General features: G+C 40.2%; 3 protein-coding genes across 6 annotated transcripts; 1 reads left to right on the top strand and 2 right to left on the bottom strand.

Annotated features, from left to right (window-relative positions):
- Positions 1-1365: 1365 nt before the first annotated feature.
- Positions 1366-12911, bottom strand: ofd1 (OFD1 centriole and centriolar satellite protein). 2 transcript variants are annotated; one of them, XM_089002894.1, is made up of 22 exons: positions 12594-12911; positions 12327-12515; positions 12179-12247; positions 12084-12105; positions 11525-11632; positions 11307-11443; positions 11057-11230; positions 10869-10975; positions 10660-10779; positions 9811-9884; positions 9411-9502; positions 9134-9323; positions 7924-8054; positions 7732-7843; positions 5915-6544; positions 4662-4806; positions 4457-4548; positions 3068-3208; positions 2834-2994; positions 2580-2750; positions 1653-1720; positions 1366-1558 (listed from the first exon to the last, which is right to left on the bottom strand). In XM_089002894.1, exons 1-22 carry the CDS (start codon positions 12684-12686, stop codon positions 1507-1509), a joined length of 3078 nt encoding a protein of 1025 aa, XP_088859020.1. In that variant the 5' UTR covers positions 12687-12911; the 3' UTR covers positions 1366-1506. The 2 variants fall into 2 exon arrangements, with proteins under 2 accessions (XP_088859020.1, XP_088859019.1); XM_089002893.1 differs by having other exon boundaries at positions 4662-4809; positions 12594-12909.
- Positions 12912-13084: 173 nt separating this feature from the next.
- Positions 13085-16050, top strand: trappc2 (trafficking protein particle complex subunit 2). Its single transcript, XM_089002920.1, has 5 exons — positions 13085-13134; positions 13399-13509; positions 13612-13760; positions 13865-13946; positions 14038-16050. The coding sequence occupies exons 2-5, from the start codon at positions 13417-13419 to the stop codon at positions 14134-14136; spliced, it is 423 nt and encodes a 140-aa protein (XP_088859046.1). The 5' UTR covers positions 13085-13134; positions 13399-13416; the 3' UTR covers positions 14137-16050.
- A 137-nt stretch (positions 16051-16187) lies between these two features.
- On the bottom strand, positions 16188-18968 carry rab9a (RAB9A, member RAS oncogene family). Of its 3 annotated transcripts, none has more exons than XM_089002917.1 (3): positions 18836-18968; positions 18283-18403; positions 16188-17601 (listed from the first exon to the last, which is right to left on the bottom strand). In XM_089002917.1, exon 3 carries the CDS (start codon positions 17562-17564, stop codon positions 16956-16958), a length of 609 nt encoding a protein of 202 aa, XP_088859043.1. In that variant the 5' UTR covers positions 17565-17601; positions 18283-18403; positions 18836-18968; the 3' UTR covers positions 16188-16955. The 3 variants fall into 3 exon arrangements, with proteins under 3 accessions (XP_088859043.1, XP_088859045.1, XP_088859044.1); XM_089002919.1 differs by having other exon boundaries at positions 18283-18361; positions 18836-18957; XM_089002918.1 differs by having other exon boundaries at positions 18828-18916.
- Between the last annotated feature and the right edge of the window lie 362 nt (positions 18969-19330).

Raw genomic sequence — 19330 nt, 5'->3', positions numbered from 1 at the left:
AGCACACAGGTTTGCAATTGATTAAATAATTTATTCCATGCCCAACATTGGGGGTAAATGGATCACAAAAAAAGAGGCAGAAAATGGCGTCAAGGCTCCTGTGAGGAATTAAACAGCCCGTTTCCACAGGCTGATAAATTCCTTCCATGGAGCTTGGTCGCCCTCTTCTGGGGGCTTTTTGGTGCAACATGAAGTTTTCAGACCAAACAAGTACAGCAAAATACAGTAAAGTCTCGTTATATCGATATTCAAGGGAGTCCGAAAAAATATCGATATAACCGGGACTATCGATATATCCGACCCTGTTTGCATGTAATTTTCTCCGTGCGTGCATAGAAATAGTATCGATATAACCGGGACTATCGATATATCCGATATCGATATAACGAGACTTTACTGTACATTGACGTGATGGAAGGACTGCTACAATGTGTCTTTTCATGGGTGTTCCTTCAGTGACATCACGTACGGACTCGTCACCAACTCAAAAACAAGACTTAAGGAATATTCAGCGCGAGTCTTAAAACGTCAAATATAGCTATATGCGGTGGAATCTTTGTAAAATACGCTCAGTAGAAGTCATTTGAAGCAATTTTACAAATTACGGACACAACTTGTCCGGAGATGTCGGTTGTCCTTTAAGTCAAACACTGTATCGCAGCATGCAACGTTTTGCCATAATAACAACACGCTCACCGAATAGGGAGTAAAGCCATTAATTAAAAACAAGAATTTGAGCCCGTCCACTTGCTGTTTTTCCTCATGATTCTCAGTTGCAGTGACTTGACAGTGTTATCAAACATTATGTGTGCTTTGGTACCACTGATACAAGTATGGATGATCTTATGAAGCATAAATGTTTGACCTGTGTAGATTTGTCTTCTTTTTTAACACTTTTTAAAAGCATTTTTTATCATTTCATCAGAATTTGATGTGTTACAATTACCGTGACGTCCTCTTTTATTGCATGAGTTGCCGCGCTAACATGTTTCTTTTTGTTGACTGAAGAATGAATGCATAATTGGCTTTGTGGTAGTAGGCAGGGTTTACCTGTTCTTGTTTTGTTAGGTCAGTAATTAGAGACATTCATGTTACTTTATCCTATTGTATTTAAATCTTTATTCTCGTGGATATTTTCTATCAATGTTGAAGGGCTCCCCCCCCACTGAATTGTAACTCATTTTCTTCCTTTGAAACAAATACTGACATTTATGCTATGGTTATTACCCAGAGTGTGGATGAAAAGCATCTACTTTTGCACCAACCAAAAACATAAGAAGGAAAAAAAATGCTACCTATCAATCACCAGGAGGACCAACAAACCAACATCTTGTTTTGCTGGAGAAAAAAAAAAACACACACAACTGGCCTGTAATTTTTTTTAATGAAAATAATAAAAAGTGAAACAAAATCTCGTGTTTTATTTGCAACTACCACAAATATCCACAAGGCAATGTGCTCATGCATTTATTTATCCTCACACTATAAAAACATTTAAAAAAACTATCACCAGAAATCATCGTCGGCATCTTCATCCTTGTGCGAGTATGCGGCAACGCTGCAGAAACAAAGACAAGCTCATTAAGTGGGACTTTACATGGGAAGGTGGGAGCGGAGGGTGTATTATTAAAAATGGATCAGGAAATCCCTACCTATTATCTTTCTCTCCAGACGAACTCTTGGCCTCTGGGCTCATGTGTTCTTCTTCGCCACCAGAACTCTGACAAACGCACACATTCAGACCACTGTTTGAGCCCTGACATCATTCCAAAACTTTTTAACTTAAAGGACAACCAACATCACTTTTTTGTTTCTTAACTGACATCAGAAAAAACGTTTTATAGCATCTAAAATACCCAAAACACGCAGTATGATATTTTTAGTGAAATGCAAAACACCAATAAAAATGACTCTAGAAAGTACTTCAATTTGAAACCGGAAGCGGCCAGTTTCAGAAGGTCCCGCCCCCTTGTTCGTGGTGTCACGCCAAGACGTCTTGCCTTGCTCGAGAATCAAAACAATGGCTTCAGATTTGGAGAATATGCTTTCTTGTTACTCATCCAGTTATGAATATGATTCAAATAGTTCTGAAGAAGAAAGCATACATGTTTGCAATTGATTAAATAATTTATTTCGTGTCATTTTGAGGCATCAGGGTTGGGAAATGTAGCACCCAAAAAGGCAGAAAATTGTGACAAAGTCGTGTAAGGAATTAACAGCCCGTTTCCACAGGCTGATTAATTCCTTACATGGAGCTTTGTCGTCCTCTTCTGCCTCTTTGTGGTCCTACATGACGTTTTCAGACCAGCAAAATGCATTGACGTGATGGAAGGACTGCTACAATGTGTCCTTTTTTCGGTCAGGGGCGTTCCTTCAGTGACGTAGGGTGAGGACTCGTCACCAACTCAAAAACAAGACTTCTGGAATATTCAGTCTTAAGACGTAAAATATAGCTATATGCGGTGGAATCTTTGTAAAATACGCTCAGTAAAAGTCATTTGAAGCAATTTACAAATTATGGACACAACTTGTCCGGCGGCGATGTCGGTTGTCCTTTAAAAGAAACAAAAGTGATCTACCTTGTCTTGTTTTTTCTCTCTGGCTTCCAAAACCATTTTCATGTATTTCTCCAAGGGGTTTTCATTCAGGACTTGTGCTCCTGGCGTCTTGTCCCAATCGCCTCCCTCATTTATCCGGGCCTCCTCCTCCTCTTTCTTCGTCTGTTGTTGTTGTTGTTGTTGTTGCAAAAGCTATGCGGGCACACGTGCAGTCAATGAGTGCCACATGCAGTTTAGACGGACAAACAAAAATAGAGGACAAATCTGTTAGTTACAGTTTCTTTCTCCAGTCTTTCCGCCTCCTTTTGTTCTCTTTCTCTGGCCTCCTCTTGCGCCCGTCGCCTCACTTCTTGCCTTTCTTTTCTTTCTCTTTCCCATCGCTCTTCCTCATCTTCTTTATCCAGAACTCCTGAGGCCGTTGAGATTTGGAGGGATTCTGAAAAAATAAAGTAGTATTATATGGTGTGGGTGGACTTTACAAGTACTCGTCAGCTGTTGTGGTTACTCACCTATTTGGCCTCGTGACTCTGTCGCGGCTTCCGGGAGGTCCCGTGGGGACTGTGGGCAGGGGACAGAGGGGGCACCAGGGGCCTCGGAGGCAGAGAGTGGGACGGCAATGTCCAAGGGAAGCTCTGGAATGTGGTCGGGTTCTAGAGCGAGACATGCACAAAGGGATCTTTTATGCTTTGCCCATCAGCCCGCCTAAATAGGGACAGAAAAGCACTCCAGCCATTTTTTTTTCTTTCTTGTGTGTGAAGTTGCTCAAACGCACAAATGCACACACACACACACACACACACACACACACACACACACACACACACACACACACACACACACACACACACACACACACACACACACACACACACACACACACACACACACACACACACACACACACATACAAGTATGCACACACATTAAAGGGAAAAACCTCCATCCAAGTTCTTTTGCAATCATGATGAAAGTCACAAAAGAAAATCGACATAAACATTTTTAATGAAACCAAATGAAAATATATGAAAAAAATAAATATCTTTTTAAAAAAATCCCAATATATTCAAATTAGTAGAGCCTGGAAAAGTACACATCCTATACAGCCGCTCCCCACACATTCGAGATAAAAACAACGGTACATACAAATATTTTTACGGGTAAATCAAATGTTGAAAAATGTTTGGAAAGAGTTAGATCTTGTATTGCGCGCCTCCCCCCCCCCCGACTAGTGCTTCTTCCCGCCGCTAATACCGGCGCTGTGAGAGCTCTTTCTCTCTCTCTCTGTCTCTCCCATATGTAGTATTCTCTCCAGTTGTACACGTACATATCTTCATCGAGCATATATTTTATTAAATGTTTATTTTTTTAGTACAAACCAATACAGGTTACATATACGAGCCTTAAAATTCATATATAAACCTTCAACATACTTATATAAGCCTTAAACATACTTATATAAGCCATAAACATACATTCCATCCAAAATATAGCACTGAAGTAACTTACGAACGAATTCACCTGATAAACGAACGTTCGGAACGTATCTCGTTCATAAGTTGGGGAGCGTCGGTATCCCCCAAAATAAATAAAAAATGTAGGATATAAAATAAAACATGTTTTAATGTGATATTTTAAAACGAATGGGATTTTTCTAGATATTTAGGATTTGGGGGAATGTTTCAAATTCTTCAAGTTTTGCGACTTTCTGTTTCTTTGATAAGCAAACAAAAGACAATATATCTTTTAGTATGTATAGTATAAGTATAGAAGTATAGAACAAGCAACAAGACAACTGCAAAGTGCTGTGACTTAATCGCAAAAATACACTTTTGTGCTGTGTGCCGAAAAATGTCAACAGAATTAACATAGCGATAAGAAGAAGCACTATTGAAAGCTACCTGGTGAAATGCCAGTGAGATCCGCAACGTTTATCCTTTCGGGCTGCGGGGAGGAATGTGAGCTGGAGGAGATGCGTTGTCGATTTGGAACGCTGAAAGGAAAAGAATTCAGGTTACACACATATTTGCGTGCATGTCACTCAGGTTGCAAGATACCAAACAAAAAAAATAGAGTAAGAACAGAGATAGCAGCACTGGATGGTACCTGCGGCGAGCTCGCACGGTGCTCTGCAGCTGAGGGCTGCGTGGGGGGCTCAGCTCAGGGGAGATTTCACCCGTGCTGGATGCCTCGTCGCGGTTGGCCGAGGGGAGGCGGCTGTCGTGCAAGTCCCGGAACGGCAACAAAGTGGCTTCTAGCAACAGCGAAGAATTAAACTATTGAAAACACTACAACGCTGACAAAGTTAAAATGTACATTCGCTGGACAGAATATTTGGTATACTTACACAAGATAATCAGATTACATATACGAATATAAACAAGAAATTTATCAAAGACACTAACTGTTTTGAAATTACTCAATTGTGATGAAGCTGTCAACTATTTTTGGAATGGATGATTCTATTGACCATAATTATACAAAAATTGATTTTGCATCATTAACTCATTCACTACCATTCACAAATTTATTCAGGAATTGAAAATATGACAGAGCGCCATTCCCGAATTTGTTTGGGTTTTGTTTTTTCATGCTTGGGTGCTGATAAAGCGCTGGCCATGGCCTCTGGCAATGTTTTTTCTTTTCCACAAGGGAGAAGCATTTCCTTTTTTTCCATGTTAGCACTTTGTTCCAGCTTCAGCTGTTGTTAAAGCGCGATATAAACCAATATATATGTATTGCATTGTATTTTGTACAGCCGCCCTCATTTCAAGCCCAGATAATTCCAGACCCATACAATTTAGGAATTCACTATTTTTTTTTGAAAGAAGAGAGTAAGGTTTATAATGCTGTATTGAATGTTTATGTCGTCCTAAAACTCAATATTCTGTGGGTCCTGGAATTCAAGTGACAATGACAAAAACCCTGGCACTGGAGTAGACACATTTTTGCAAATCTGGCAGTGAATGAGTTAAAGATGTGTGGTTGTTGTTGTTTAGATAACTTCTGGCACATTCTAATGAACTACCACATTGACAACACCAGCAACTGTATGTGCATTTGAAAGATGATGAATAATTTTGAATGTGGAGCTTTTGCTGAAAATATGAAAAAAATACATGAGTAATATAAAAATGTCTATTTTTTTTGCCACCTGTCACATCAGTTAAAAGCACATTCCAATTCGTTTAAACAAAGTTAAGATCCAAATGATTAATGATTATTAGAAATTAGTGCTACTTTTTAATTTCAATTAGTTTCATTTCAAAATGCAGTTTTAAAATTCCTCCATTGAAGAATTTCAAGCCCATTTTGCAAGACGTTGAATATGACCCAATTCACTGGGTATCTTTTCGTACCTTCATCTGCGTCTAGTTGAAGCTTCTTCCTGGTGGCAAAGGACAAATGTGAGAAGTGTTGCTCCTTGGGGAGGTCATCATGCATGGGAGACTGAGCTTCTGCTGATGAAAGGCCCTTCATGCCATAGGACTTGTGAAGCTGGTCTTGATAGAAGGTCACTCGGTGTTGAGCAGCCGGAAAGGCGTTTCCAGCGTCATATGGTTCTGGGGAGGGGGTTCGAGCTTTTCCAGGAGACAGCGGCCTAGTGAACCTCTTTGATAACTTGGCGGCGTAAGGGTGGGAGAGTTCAGAAATGAGTGACAGCAAGGGAGAGTCAGCCAGACTAGAAGGAGCTGCTGGGTGCCTCCTTGAGATGTTGGAGTGCGCTGCCATCTGTTGGTACTTGATATACATTTCATCCAAGCTTTCAGTTTCCCTCTCCAACTCTCCCATACGAGCCTTAGATTCGGCCAGAATCTCTAAATCGGAGTTGGAGTCGCATTGCACGAGTCCGCCTACGTCGCCGACGTGCTCGTAGGTCGCTCGGTCCACGTAGATGTCGGGGGTCACCAGCTTGTCGCCGCTGAAGTTCAAAACGGAGCGGTCAACCAGGGAAGGTTTGGGGTTGAGCAGCACTTCGTTTTCAAGAGCTGTGGAATAAGAAGAAAGCGTTAGAAAACTTAGACTCTCTTCTTTCATCAAAAAAAAGGTTCATTCCTAAATTTTGGGTCTGGAGTTATATGAGCTTGAAATGAGGGAGGCTGTCCAAAATACAATGCCATATTGGTTTATATTGCGCTTTAACAACAGCTGAAGAAACAAAGCGTGAACATGAAAAAAGCGAAATGCTATCGCCTTGTGGGAAATAAAAAGGATTGCCAGAGGCCATGGCCAGCACTTTATTGGCACCCAAGCATGAAAAAACAAAACCTAAAAAGAAATCAGGAATGGCGGTCTATATCATATTTTCAATTCCCGAATAAATTTGTGAATGGCAGTGAATGAGTTAAAGTCAAGATTCTGACAATAAAGTCAGACTTATGAGATCAAACTGAGAATCGTGCCAACTTTATTTTTATTTTTTTTGCTAGCCCTCGCGTAAAAATTGTTGAGTTGTGATGTGGATAATTGCTTTACTTTTGACATTTACACACAAACAAGGAACAACACACACTTCATTCATTTTTGTTGATGGAAAGGTGTTCTGTTGGTACCCAAGTTCTTTAGAACAAAGTTTACACTTAACCTTTTAAAATATCAGCAAATAGAAAACATTAAAACCAGGGATACACCATGTTGTGACAGTAGTTTACATTATATATTTGCACTGGTTATTGTAATTTGTAGCATTTTAGAAGAGATCCGCTCAAAATGACCCCAGACAGGGGATATTCTCTTCTTTTTCGTTGTGAATGGTGCCTCCAATGCAGAACAAATCTGATTGAAGATGCGAGTTGGGTGTGTCAGTGCGACATGTGAGCTCATTGACACCCCAGTGCGCCGTTTTATTTCGAATCTTCGAGTGGGTGATGATATAGAAATCCCGTCTTGCGTGGCATTAGGCATAGCAACGTGCGTTCCGAGGCTTTGGGCGTGGCCAAAAGCGAAATCGAGCCACACCTCAAATCGCGCCTCGGCACAGTACGGCATATGACTAGTTTTTAGAACACATGCATCTACAATTGTTTACATGCAAGACCAAGGGTCGGCAAGCCACGGCTCCGGAGCCGCAATGGGCTCTTTTATCACTGTTACCAAAATACTCTATTCATTTCAAAATATTGTTTTCATATATTTAATACAGTTTTGTACTGTCAACTTGAAAACGGCAACATACCTTGTTGGGTTTGGCGAAGCTGCATTTTGAGATCCTCGACGTGAACGGTGGTCCACTGCAGCTTCTCCTCACAATCCATCAGCTGCACGTTCAGCTGGCCGCATCGCTCCGCCTACCACAATGCAGCACGTGTTATTCCACGCAGAAATATGGAGCAGTAAAAGACGAGCGTGAGGCTCCAACGTGCGTAACCTCTAATTGGAGCTGTTTCTGCAGCGCGTGCTTCTGTTTTGCAAACTCTTCCTCATCCAGTTTGCGAGCACCCTGAAGCTTGCGGAGCTCCACCTGCAAGGTCAGCAGCTCCTCGGAAGGCTTGCCCATGTCTGGCAGAGGTGATGAACACTCAGCACACAACATAAGTACACTCCAAAAGATTTGTTTGAAAAATCACGAGTCACAATCAATATTTTCATTCTCATCTAATTTAACTCATTCACTGCCAGACGATGTGCAAAAATGTGCCCACTCCAGTGCCAGGGTTTTTGTCATTGTCAATCAAATTCCAGGACCCATAGGATATTGAGTTTTAGGACTACAGAAACATTCAATGCAGCGTAAGAAACCTTAGATTCTCTTCTTTCATAAAAAAAAAAGAGTTTATATGTGTCTAGTGTTATATGAGCGTGAAATGAATGTAGCCAAAATACAATGCAATACATACATATTGGTCTATATAGCTGAAGCTGTAACAAAGTGCAAACTTGGACAAAAGGCAAATGCCTTTTGGACTCTGCCAGCGCTTTAATGGTACTCACGCAAAAAAAACAAAACCCGAGCCAATATGGGAATGGCGCTCTGTCATATTTTCAATTCCAAAAATAAATTTGGGAATGTCAGTGAATGAGTTAATCTCAGAGAATCTTTCCCATCGTATTTTACTTGCATAATGGATCCTGTACCCTGACCACTTGCACAACCCAATAATATCCAATTGAAGAACTGCATGTACCATTAAATTAGAAGCCTAGTGACAGAGGTGATGAAAACATTGTTTTTATAACAAAAACACGGCAAAAAGTACCATATAATTCCAGTGTGCACCCAAAAGCCTTCATTTTGCGCCCTATACGCAGGTGTACCTCATATATGAAGTAATAGTGAGCCATAACAGGTTTCACAACTACTGTCAGAAGCCACGACTCCATTTTCCGTGACCCCAGCATTTTCTGTCGTGCCTTATATTGTGGTGTGCCTTATATTTGGAAGCTTTTATATATTATATTTGGAAAGTTTTTTTTTATTGATTGAAGGTGTGCCTTATATATGGAAATTTTTTGAGAATACACCATTCACTGGAGGTGCGCCTTATACTTTGGTGCACATTACACACCGGAAAATACGGTAATAAAGCTCTTGTGTACAATACGGTTTTTGAAATGGCTGCTAGGTGTTTTTTGCGGACCTGCACGGAGATGCTCGTTCTCCTCCTGGGCCTCCTCCAGCTGTTTCTTCAGAAGCTTCACTTGTCCCAGAAGCCGCGCAGTTTCTTCTTTCAAACTAGGGAAGTCGCTCATACTCTCCAGTCTTTCTCTCAGCAGTTCATTCTTCTGACGGAGCAAACATGCATGCTGCTGTGCTGCATCGAGCTCCCCCTTGAAGACGACAGACATCATGGAGATTGTTTTAAGAACGATCATTTTGCAACTCATTGAGTAATGTGCACAATTCATGGACTTTACCTGCAGTCGCTTCGTATCCGAACAGGCTTTATTGTACTCCTCTAATTTGGCTTTCACTGCAGCTGAATTGTGTTGAAGGCGAATACTTTCTTCTAAGGATGGAAAACAACGCAAAATATGATCTTAAGCCATTATTCGCTGAGCATGTTCATATGAACACAGGTAAATTCATTTTTTTTTTAAATCTGAATAAAATCAAAACAGAGTATCAAATAGGTTCAAATGGAGTATATAATTAACAATATTACAATTATATATAATTAACAAGAACTAATTTGGCAAGAAACAACATTAATGCATTTGAAAATGAATGTATCTATGTTCATATGAACACGCTCGGCGTAAAAAGGGTAATGCTGATGAAGACATTGAACAAAACTGGATTCTTTGAAAGACTCACCTTTGTTTAGCTTCTCACTCATTGTGAGTTGCTCTGCTCTCTTGTTGTAATCCTCCTTGAGCTCCAGTTGATAGCTAAAGTCACGTGCACAAGACACAGGTTTCAAAGTCAAGCCCGGGGGCAAAATCTGGCCCACTACATCATTTTATTCGGCCCACGAAAGCAAATCAAACGTGTGAAATTCCATGATGCTTGCTAAACTCTGAACCAAAATTTCAAATTGTCCAATGTAAACAACAATAAGTCATTATTTTTTACTTCAAATTTCAAAACTAGTTATTCATTATTTAGTCGTGTGCTCTACATGCTCTATAAACATTCGAATGGCTTCTGCAAATTCATAACGGCCCCCCCCGAGACAAAACCGTAACTGCTATGTGGCCCGTGGCAAAAAAATGACTTTGACACCCTTGCTGTACTAGGATTGAAATTAACTATTAATTTAATAGTGTGTTGTGTCGATGATTTTATGTTTCCCCCTTGACAGCGTGGGTCTTCCCTGAGTAATCCAGTTTCCACCTCCATCACACAAACATGCAACCTGCCGGATGAACACTACAAATTGTCCCTCGGTTTGATTTTGAGGTGGTTGTTTGTGACCTGTTATTAGCTGGCAACCGGTTCAAGGAGCCCCCTGCCTAAACCATAAATACTACTTGGATAGTCTCCAGCACGTCCTGTGACTCTTGTGGGGACAAGCGGATCCGAAAAAAGGGTGGACGGATGTTTTTCTAAACATTTCAATGATGATATGTGATGAAGGAAAACTCTTTAATTCGGAATAACTAACTGCAAAATATTTTACTCAAACAAAGAAAAATAATGAGGAAAAGAGACAATTGAAAATACCTGGAAAGTTCATTCTTCAGCCTTTGGTCATACATTTCTTCCATTGTTTTCACTGCCAGTTCTCGCCTCCTTAGCAGATCTTCTCCGGCCTTCACCTTCTCTTTGTGTATTTGACAAGTCCTGTGTTCCGAATTTTGATCAATATCAATTACTAGGCAGCCATCAACAATATGTTGGTTTGTTTAATTTCCTGATTAAGTAAAACATACTCTTCAAAAGATTCCATTCGCAACTTCAGCTCATTTTCTCTGTTACGGAGCGTGTCAATTTCTTTCAGCACCATTTGCCTCTGCATGTATACATTTTTTTCCTCGATCTGAAACAGCAAAAAAAGTTTCCACAATGGCATCAGTGAAGGTAAACCACAGGAGGAAAAACACTTTCTTCATTATTATACCTCTTGTTGTTTTTGAAGCCGCTCAACGGTGTGTTTCTCCTTCGTGTTCAACGCCTTTGTCTTCATTTCATAGCTTCTCTCCAGTTCTTGTTTAAACTTCTCAAACTCCTTCTGAAACTGCACTTTTTCCTCCATCTTCACCTTGGCGAGTTCAACCTCTTTAAAATGCTGCATCTTTGGCAAATAACGACAACATTCAAGCCAAAGTGGTGGCTAAGAGATCTTAAGATTAATTTCTTTTTCACAGTACCTTTGCGTTCATTTCAGTCTGCATCTGGGATTCTAATTCTCTCCGATAAGAAGCAAGTTTAGATTGAAATGAAAACCACTTTTCCCCGCTGCAGTTTATGCTTTCATATTCCTTGTCAATCATTTTCATCTTCTCAACTGAGGATGTATACAAAGAAAGGCCACATTAATCATCAGCATTGTGCTTTGAAAATATGTATATATTTTAAATAAGCATACCGATAGACTGTTCGTAACTTGCTGGGCTGTATGTCTGAGTGTCTGCGTCGCAGTGAACAACAGAAGGCTGATGGTCAGCGACGTGTGACACAAGGTTGATTAAAAAGCCTGTTTGGAAAATCGGAAACATTAAAAATATATCTTAATTTTATTGAAGGAAAACAATATAGCATTACATCAAGTAGAATAATTATTAAACCTATATGATGAAATCAGAGAGTTTAAATGTTTTTTTAAATAAACAATGGTTCTAAAAGACTACTCAATTCTTAAAATAGTTACTAGTCTAATCATTTGGGATGAGTTGTCAATTGATTACCTCCACCCTCTCCACACCTTTGAGTGAGGAAGATATGCGACCTCTGTTTCTATGGGTGTAATATTTTTATATTTTCCCATAGAAAGCATTTGGAACAGTGAAAAAATCATTAGAGACCTCGCTACAAAAGATACCCGATCGTAAATAGGTACATCCACAGCTCCAACAATGATTGGCGTTCCGTATCGCCATTCTCAGAAACATTAGTGAATGACACATGACATACTTAAGGTACCCTACCTTTATTGTCGATGCTTGGAGACTGTAAGAAAAGAAAATACACTGACTCACTTTGCACAAAACAACAAACCATTTCATATTTTGCTGTTTATTACCAGGAATTTGTAAAGTGGTGACTGTGGGCTGATTTTAAGATGTTGCAGGAGATCTCCGTTCTTGAACACCTAGCACAATCCAACGAATATATTAATAAACAAAAATATGATTGTTTTTGTCATTTGCTTATGATTACTTTTGTGTTACCTTATCTTTGGACAGACCACTTTCAGGACAGAATACAGATAATGAGTACTCATAGCCCGAGTTGAGAAGATAGTCAGCCACTATGTTGTTGCAGGCTGAGACCAAAAATGAATCTGATCTCGGTGACGTTTCTGCTCCGCTTAATGGGGCTGGTTTTAACTCGTGGATAAGTTGGTTGCGCAGCTGAGTCTTAAACACACCCAAAACAAGTAATACAAAAGTAAAGTCACTTATTCACGACAGACAAAGACACAAATCATGACTTACCTTAAGTGTATCCAGCACACCCCTATCTCTAAGGGTTTTATAAAGTCTCTTTCTCAGCTCGTCTGTGGATAAAGCATCTTCCTTGGCTGACATTATGATTGTAATCGATGGTCTCCAAATTCAAGCAATCAGAAGTACATCGACACGACGACTTCCGGTAAATCAGAGAGCATTCCTACCCGATGTCAGCAAGGATCAATCTTTCTGTGCACTGCGATGACATTATAATAAACAATGTCAGGTTTGTTGTTGTTTTTGAAGTTGTTGAGGCTGTGCATGGAGACTGAATCGCGTTCCCGTGACGCGGTAGGTGTGGTCTGAGATTTAAATCTGTCAACGGACCTCTGAAGTGACGAAAGAATGATACATTTATAAAATGTTTTTAAAATTATGTAAAGTGTTGATGTGTATTTTTTGTATTCTATATTTGAATAAGTATTTTTATCTAACGCCATCAAAAAATATTCGGAATAAAAAGGACATGTGACGTCGTCATCGGCATGCGACAGCCGTCGTCAGTTACCGGAAGTAACAACAGCAGGTAAACAAATGTCTCGTACCTTTAATAATGGCCACGTTTTCAAAATGTATATCACTTCGATAGTAATATGTTGGTTCTGACTTTTATATTTTTATGTTCATGAACTAGCAATTCTAAGTGTAGTTTGGTAATTGTCGTTCTTGCGCTGAAAATTATACTAATATAAAGCAGGAATTGTTTCAGTGAGGACAAGAAGATCAAATAATACATTATTATAATGTATGTTGTTTCACTGATATTTCGCTTGGTGTGATTCCACTGCAGAGGCAGAAAGAAGTAAAAATGTCAGGCTGTTTTTACTTTGTCATGGTTGGTCATCACGACAACCCAGTATTTGAGATGGAGTTCTTACCATCCGGGAAGACTGAATGCAAGGTAAGATGTTTCTCATTAATATTAGTATGCCACCACTGTTTAACTTTTCAGGGAAGATATTTGTAATTTCAGTGGTTGATACAGTTTGTTTTTTAACCACAGGATGACCACCGTCACTTAAACCAGTTTATTGCACATGCAGCCCTGGATTTGGTGGATGAAAACATGTGGCTCTCGAACAACATGTACTTAAAGACTGTGGACAAGTTCAACGAGTGGTTCGTGTCTGCCTTTGTCACTGCAGGACATATCCTTCATTGTATTGTAATGTGTTTCCCCACCACAGTGAAGGTGATTTGTCCACATCCATTGTCGATTTGTGGTCTTATTTTCTTTAATTTCATGCCATACATATACGATTCATCATGCTTCATGATATACGACAAGAAGATGGGATCAAGAACTTTTTTAATGATGTGTATGATTTATACATTAAGGTGAGTCATCTGTCTTAAAGTGGTCCGAAACAGAGAGTTTGTACGTGAGTAGCCAATTTAATTATTTGATTATTTTTTTGTTGCCTTCCAGTTTGCAATGAATCCATTCTATGAGACCAACGCCCCAATCCGCTCAACGGCATTTGAGAGAAAAGTACAGTTTCTTGGAAAGAAACATCTTCTTAATTAAATATGTCACATCCACATTGTTTACAGTGCAACCTGTTTATTAATGCAATGTCGCTGTCTGGGCTCTGTGTTCCTTTAAAAGAAAACCGAGCGTATTTTACAAAGATTCCACAGCATATAACTATATTTTACGTTTTAAGACTCGGAAGTCTTGTTTTCGAATTGATGACGATGCCTGACATGACGTCACGTCTAGAACGCCCCTGACCGAGAAAGCGACACACAATGCATTTTGGGTACTTTGTTTGGTCTGAAAACTTCGTGTTGATCTGTGTTAATGGCAAAATTAGAAGGAACACATAAATAACATGTAATGGTGAATCATGTGTCGCACCAAGACTACTATTTGATTGTAGTTGACACAAATTCCCAGCAGACAAATCAGCCCATTTCCAACTGAGCTTTGGCGCCATCTTGTGCAATTTCTGGGACGCTACATTGGAGTCCTGACAGCTCGAATTGATACGCAAGTAACTTGTAAACATTTATGCTTTCCTCTTCAGAACTATTTGAATCATATTCATAACTGGATGAGTAACAAGAAAGCATCTTCTCCGAATCTGAAGCCATTGTTTTGATTCTAGAGTAAGGCAAAGACGTCCTGGCGTGACGTCACGAACAAGGGGGCGGGACTTTCTGAAACTCGCAATTTCCGGGGTCATTTTGAAGTAGTTTTGGGATACTTTAACTCATTTTTATTGGTGTTTTGCATTTGACTTAAAAATATCATCCGGATTGTTTTGGCTCTTTTAGATGCTATAAAACGTCCTTGTGAATAATGTTTATAAAGCATCGTGTGACTGCAATACTTGCATTGTGGCCTTTGCTTTATGTCTTTAAAAATGTTTGTACTGCTTGTACACAGTTTGTAAAAAAAAAAACGTTCTTTTCCAGTTTTCTTTTCTTCATGATGCTGTTCTGTATTAATGGTACTCATACAAACTGGGTGAAAGAAGCCTGCGCAATGTCAGAATCAGGAGGTAGCCTCCGTGTAAAGGAATTCAGCTAAAGGCGAGACGGAGGGTGTGACACATTACACTGTATTCCATTTCTTCCACCCTGTCTTGTTCAAATTAATTCACTGTCCAACAAGTCTGAATGGAAGTCGAAAACCGGTTCTTTTGAGAACCACCTTTCTATTAATTTAATTCTGAATAGTTTGCCTGCTTGCCTTCTCCTGACAATATTGGTCAGAGTTGGGTCTTCTGTTAAGATTTTGTGGAATCGTGTTGCAGGCATGATATCATGTGCTAGCCACACATTGGATGACTTTTATGTCATTTTCATGCATAACAATCTATTTTCTTGTCACTGTTTGTTGAAACTCTCTGGAAAACTGGCAGTAGTTTTGAAAGTTAACATTGAGTCTCTCTCACGACCCGAAAAAGTCCAAGTGTTAAATTTTTACTATCAGCCCAAGCCTTTATCAAAGGGGAGCTCTGGGTCCATCAAGTCATTCTTATCTCATGTGTTGATAAGACCATTGGTGAAAAAAAGGTCTTATCGATATAAGACTAAAATATATTTGTCTTATCGACAGATATATTTTGGCTATAGCATGACGCTGCAACTTAAATTGCTATCGGGGTGGTCAGTATTCCCTTATCTAGGTCAAGCCACCCCGGCATTTCAGTTTCTGGACGCTTAAAGTAGGTTGCAGTTGAAATGAGGTAATACTGCAAGGAAATTACTTATTGGCAGCTTTGCGTTTTATTTTTCTCAAATCTTTAATTTGTATCGTCTCTTGCAACACTGTTGACTTATGAGACGCTTCAACCCATCCTTCTGAATGATCCATTTTTGTTGTTTTTAAAAATTTGGGACAACTTTGCCTGATGAGAAGTTACTGGTTTATTCTAAAAAGGGTGTCAAAGCACCTGAGGTCACATTACCCTTATCCAATGAACATTTCAGCAATGCAAGAGTGGGAAAATGCAGAAAAAAAGTCTAGGTTTGCCAAATGATAATGAACACTATATAGCATCCATGGCCCGCAATGCTTGTCCTTTCTTAGGGTCATCAGTTCATGTTTGGGGTGGCCACAAAACACGCTTACAGATTCTCAGATGCTTTATTTGTTGGTCGGCATATGGATGATGAACAATAAATGCATATGAGCATTTTATTTCATTTAGGGAAAAAACAAATCTTTAACTGTAAATTAAAAAATACAAACTATAACCTCAGTATCTAAGGCGACACCCCCGAAATTAACTGACCCAAAAAAGGTCATCTTGAATATTCTGCAGAATTGCACTCATTCTATTCATCCATTTTCTCATCTCCTTATTCTCATAAACCCATCTACCTTCACGCAGTCGGCGGGTGTCCTCCAGCCTTAATTCCATAAATTAAGTGATTAAATATAATAATACAAGTTTCCAATTTCAATACTTGTATAGATTAGGGAGAATCTGTACTTTGAGGATTTAGTAACCAATTCACAAGGCAAAAAATGTGCAGAGTGAAAAATCTATTGATTTGTTAGTAACATGCTGAAGCGCTTAAAAAAAAGACGCACATGTTAGTATTAACCAAATCCTCAAGTAATTGCCCTCATATACAGACTGGCATATTTTTTAGGTACCCACACAAAGTTTATATGAAATGCAGTTAATTCATTCTTAAAACGTGACCTTTGAACTGAATATTCAGTGTACTTTTTGTACTAAGACATATTAGTGCTTCCTCGATTAAACTGACCCCATCTGTAAGCAAATCCTGATTGAACAAATATGTTAGAAGTTCCAATACAGTGTTAATGCAGCTTTGTTACTTTAACAGCATTATTTATTAACATTGCACACAGTCACTTGGATGTTATGAGCAGCACGTGGCAGCCGCGCGAGGCTTTCTGTGGAGCTTGACCGTGTCCGTGGGGATGAGGTGGTCCGCTCGCTCGTCCATCGCTAAAACGCGTCGCACCGCCTCCTCGAAGGCCACCGCTACGTTCGTGGAGTCCTTGGCGCTGGTTTCGTAATATGGATGGTCACCATTCTCCTGGCACCACTGCCGCGCCTCCTCGGTGGACACCTGCCTCTCGCTAACGTCTAGTTTGTTTCCCAGCACAACGAAAGGAAACTTTTCCGGCTCCTTGACGTCCGCGTAGTAGATGAACTCCTTCTTCCAGTTGCCCAAATTGAGGAAGCTCTGGTTGTCGTCTACGCTGAAAGTGAGCAGGCAGCAGTCCGAGCCTCTGTAAAAAGGAGTCCTCAGGCTGCGAAAACGCTCCTGGCCGGCGGTGTCCCAGATCTGCAAGGTAACCTGGTGGCCGTCCACTTCCAGGTCCTTGTTGAGGAACTCCACGCCGATGGTGTGGAAAAGGTGCGCGTCGAACTTGTTGGTGACATAGCGGTTCATGATGGAGCTCTTTCCCACACCACCGTCGCCCAGGAGGATGACTTTCAGCAGAGATGTTTTTTTTGACATGGCTGTTCGTGGCAAATAACTGTGATGAAGGGATGACCTGTTTAAATGATAGAACATAAAACTGCTTTGTTTAACAAGCAAAACCGTATTTCTCCTAAGAGTAGACTTCATTCTAATAAACTGGTCGCCAATCACAGTGCACATGTCCAGACAGACACCACCCTGAGACTGCCTGCACCAAAGTTAGATGAGTGCTCGTACACGATCAATAACTCTCATACATATACAATGAAGCATTAAAATGCACACATGCAACACACAGCGGTGGATACAATGACACAGAGGGAGACCAGACACATTTCTAGCAGGTCTGGATGTTTATTAAACCAAATTTTAAATTGTGATTTAGACTTTAGCTTCTTTAAATCTATAGAATGTGATCATAAATAAAACGATGTATGTGATCAGTAATCACTTAACATTAATCATGATTTAAATCTCAATCGAAATAATTGTGATAATTGAATGTTCTATATCCATCCAGTCCTAGTTTTTGGTGCAATAATCTGCCATTTTTGGTGCAGGGTTTTATGAACTATGATGCAGTCAAACGGGTTTTTAATTGACATGTGTATAGTCAACTCGTTTTTGTGGCTTGGTAAATAAATTTCATTGTCCACAAAACACATCAAGTCGTTTTGATACAAGACAATCACAAACATGCGATTCTTTTTACTAAAACACAATCACGAGATGTGATGGCTGCTTGGAGACTCACCACTGATTGATAAAGGCTTCCTCCACTGGTCCAGATCATGTGGTGCAGACCCTGCTAGTTAGTCACATGCTCGTTTGTTCTGTGTTGGAATGGACGGCCATGTAAGCTCCACTTGCACTGCCTACAACACAACTGTGTGCTCGTAAATGGTTGGAATGAGACCGCTTCATAAAGATGGGCAGCTCGTAACGGACGTAGAAAAACGTACCACATAGAAACGCTCCAGATATGTAGCTGAATCTTACAGTGGCATAGTTGTGACGTGTTATGTACATGTAAGTACGTAGTATGCCGATGACAAATTGCGATAGAGGGTAATGCTACACAAGCTCGCTCTTATATGGCAAACCCTACACAATACATAGGACAACATAGCCATCTATCTGCACAACTTGCAGTTTAGAAGGCGTTGCATTTTTGTAACGTTAGCCAAGTTTACTTCAAAGAAAAATCGCCACGTTGCAATTCGGTCTATGTAACGAACCGCGTCCAAGCCGATTTGGCCGCGAAATCAAAGCAATATGTACGGTGTATGCGTGTGTCACCTCCTTGCCTTTTTTCGTTGGCCGAGATCAACAATGGCAGGTCGTTTCCTGGACAGTGCGAAGGCTCGATGCTAGCGCCGCTAGCCTGTTGGGATGCTAACGATAGCGAGCTCGGAAGCAACAGACAACCCCGATCACGTGACAGAACAGACCAATCAGCGACTCGGTCTGGATCACCTATAACTAGCGATATTTTTGCTACGACCCGACCCCCTGCTGATAGATGCGTTTGCTTAGCTGATTAGCAATGGCGCCTCACGTACGCGGTAATATGTCATTTCTACTATGTGGTAACACATGAGGGAACCTCAATTATATCTGCAAAACAAGAAACTACCTTTCCTCAGCATTCACGTATCTCCTTCCTGTATCTCACACTCTTGCACTTTTGCCGCACTGTCAGATACAGCCTAAACACCAAAGCATGTTTGCATTTACTTTCACTTATTGACATAAGATAGCAGCATTTGAACAGTCAACGATGGAATCAACGAACTCTATAG

Source organism: Hippocampus bargibanti, linkage group LG08, assembly GCF_051943395.1.
Source record: "Hippocampus bargibanti isolate YZ-2025 linkage group LG08, ASM5194339v1, whole genome shotgun sequence".
NCBI classification, from domain to species: domain Eukaryota; kingdom Metazoa; phylum Chordata; class Actinopteri; order Syngnathiformes; family Syngnathidae; genus Hippocampus; species Hippocampus bargibanti.
Note: the sequence above shows the minus strand (reverse complement) of the source record. Positions and strands in the feature narration are given on the sequence as shown.

What these genes read in the sequence shown, in the direction of transcription:
- ofd1 (XM_089002893.1), bottom strand. Translation starts at nt 12,686, where the DNA reads ATGTCAGCCAAGGAAGATGCTTTATCCACAGACGAGCTGAGAAAGAGA. An exon ending in TCCAAGCATCGACAATAAAG is followed by an intron (nt 11,633 to 12,083) that starts GTAGGGTACCTT and finishes TTTTCCAAACAG; the next exon opens with GCTTTTTAATCAACCTTGTG. An exon ending in GAGAGAAAAAACAAGACAAG is followed by an intron (nt 1,721 to 2,579) that starts GTAGATCACTTT and finishes TGCGTTTGTCAG; the next exon opens with AGTTCTGGTGGCGAAGAAGA.
- rab9a (XM_089002917.1), bottom strand. Translation starts at nt 17,564, where the DNA reads ATGTCAAAAAAAACATCTCTGCTGAAAGTCATCCTCCTGGGCGACGGT.
- trappc2 (XM_089002920.1), top strand. Translation starts at nt 13,417, where the DNA reads ATGTCAGGCTGTTTTTACTTTGTCATGGTTGGTCATCACGACAACCCA. An exon ending in TTTGTCACTGCAGGACATAT is followed by an intron (nt 13,761 to 13,864) that starts CCTTCATTGTAT and finishes TGCCATACATAT; the next exon opens with ACGATTCATCATGCTTCATG. An exon ending in TGTATGATTTATACATTAAG is followed by an intron (nt 13,947 to 14,037) that starts GTGAGTCATCTG and finishes GTTGCCTTCCAG; the next exon opens with TTTGCAATGAATCCATTCTA.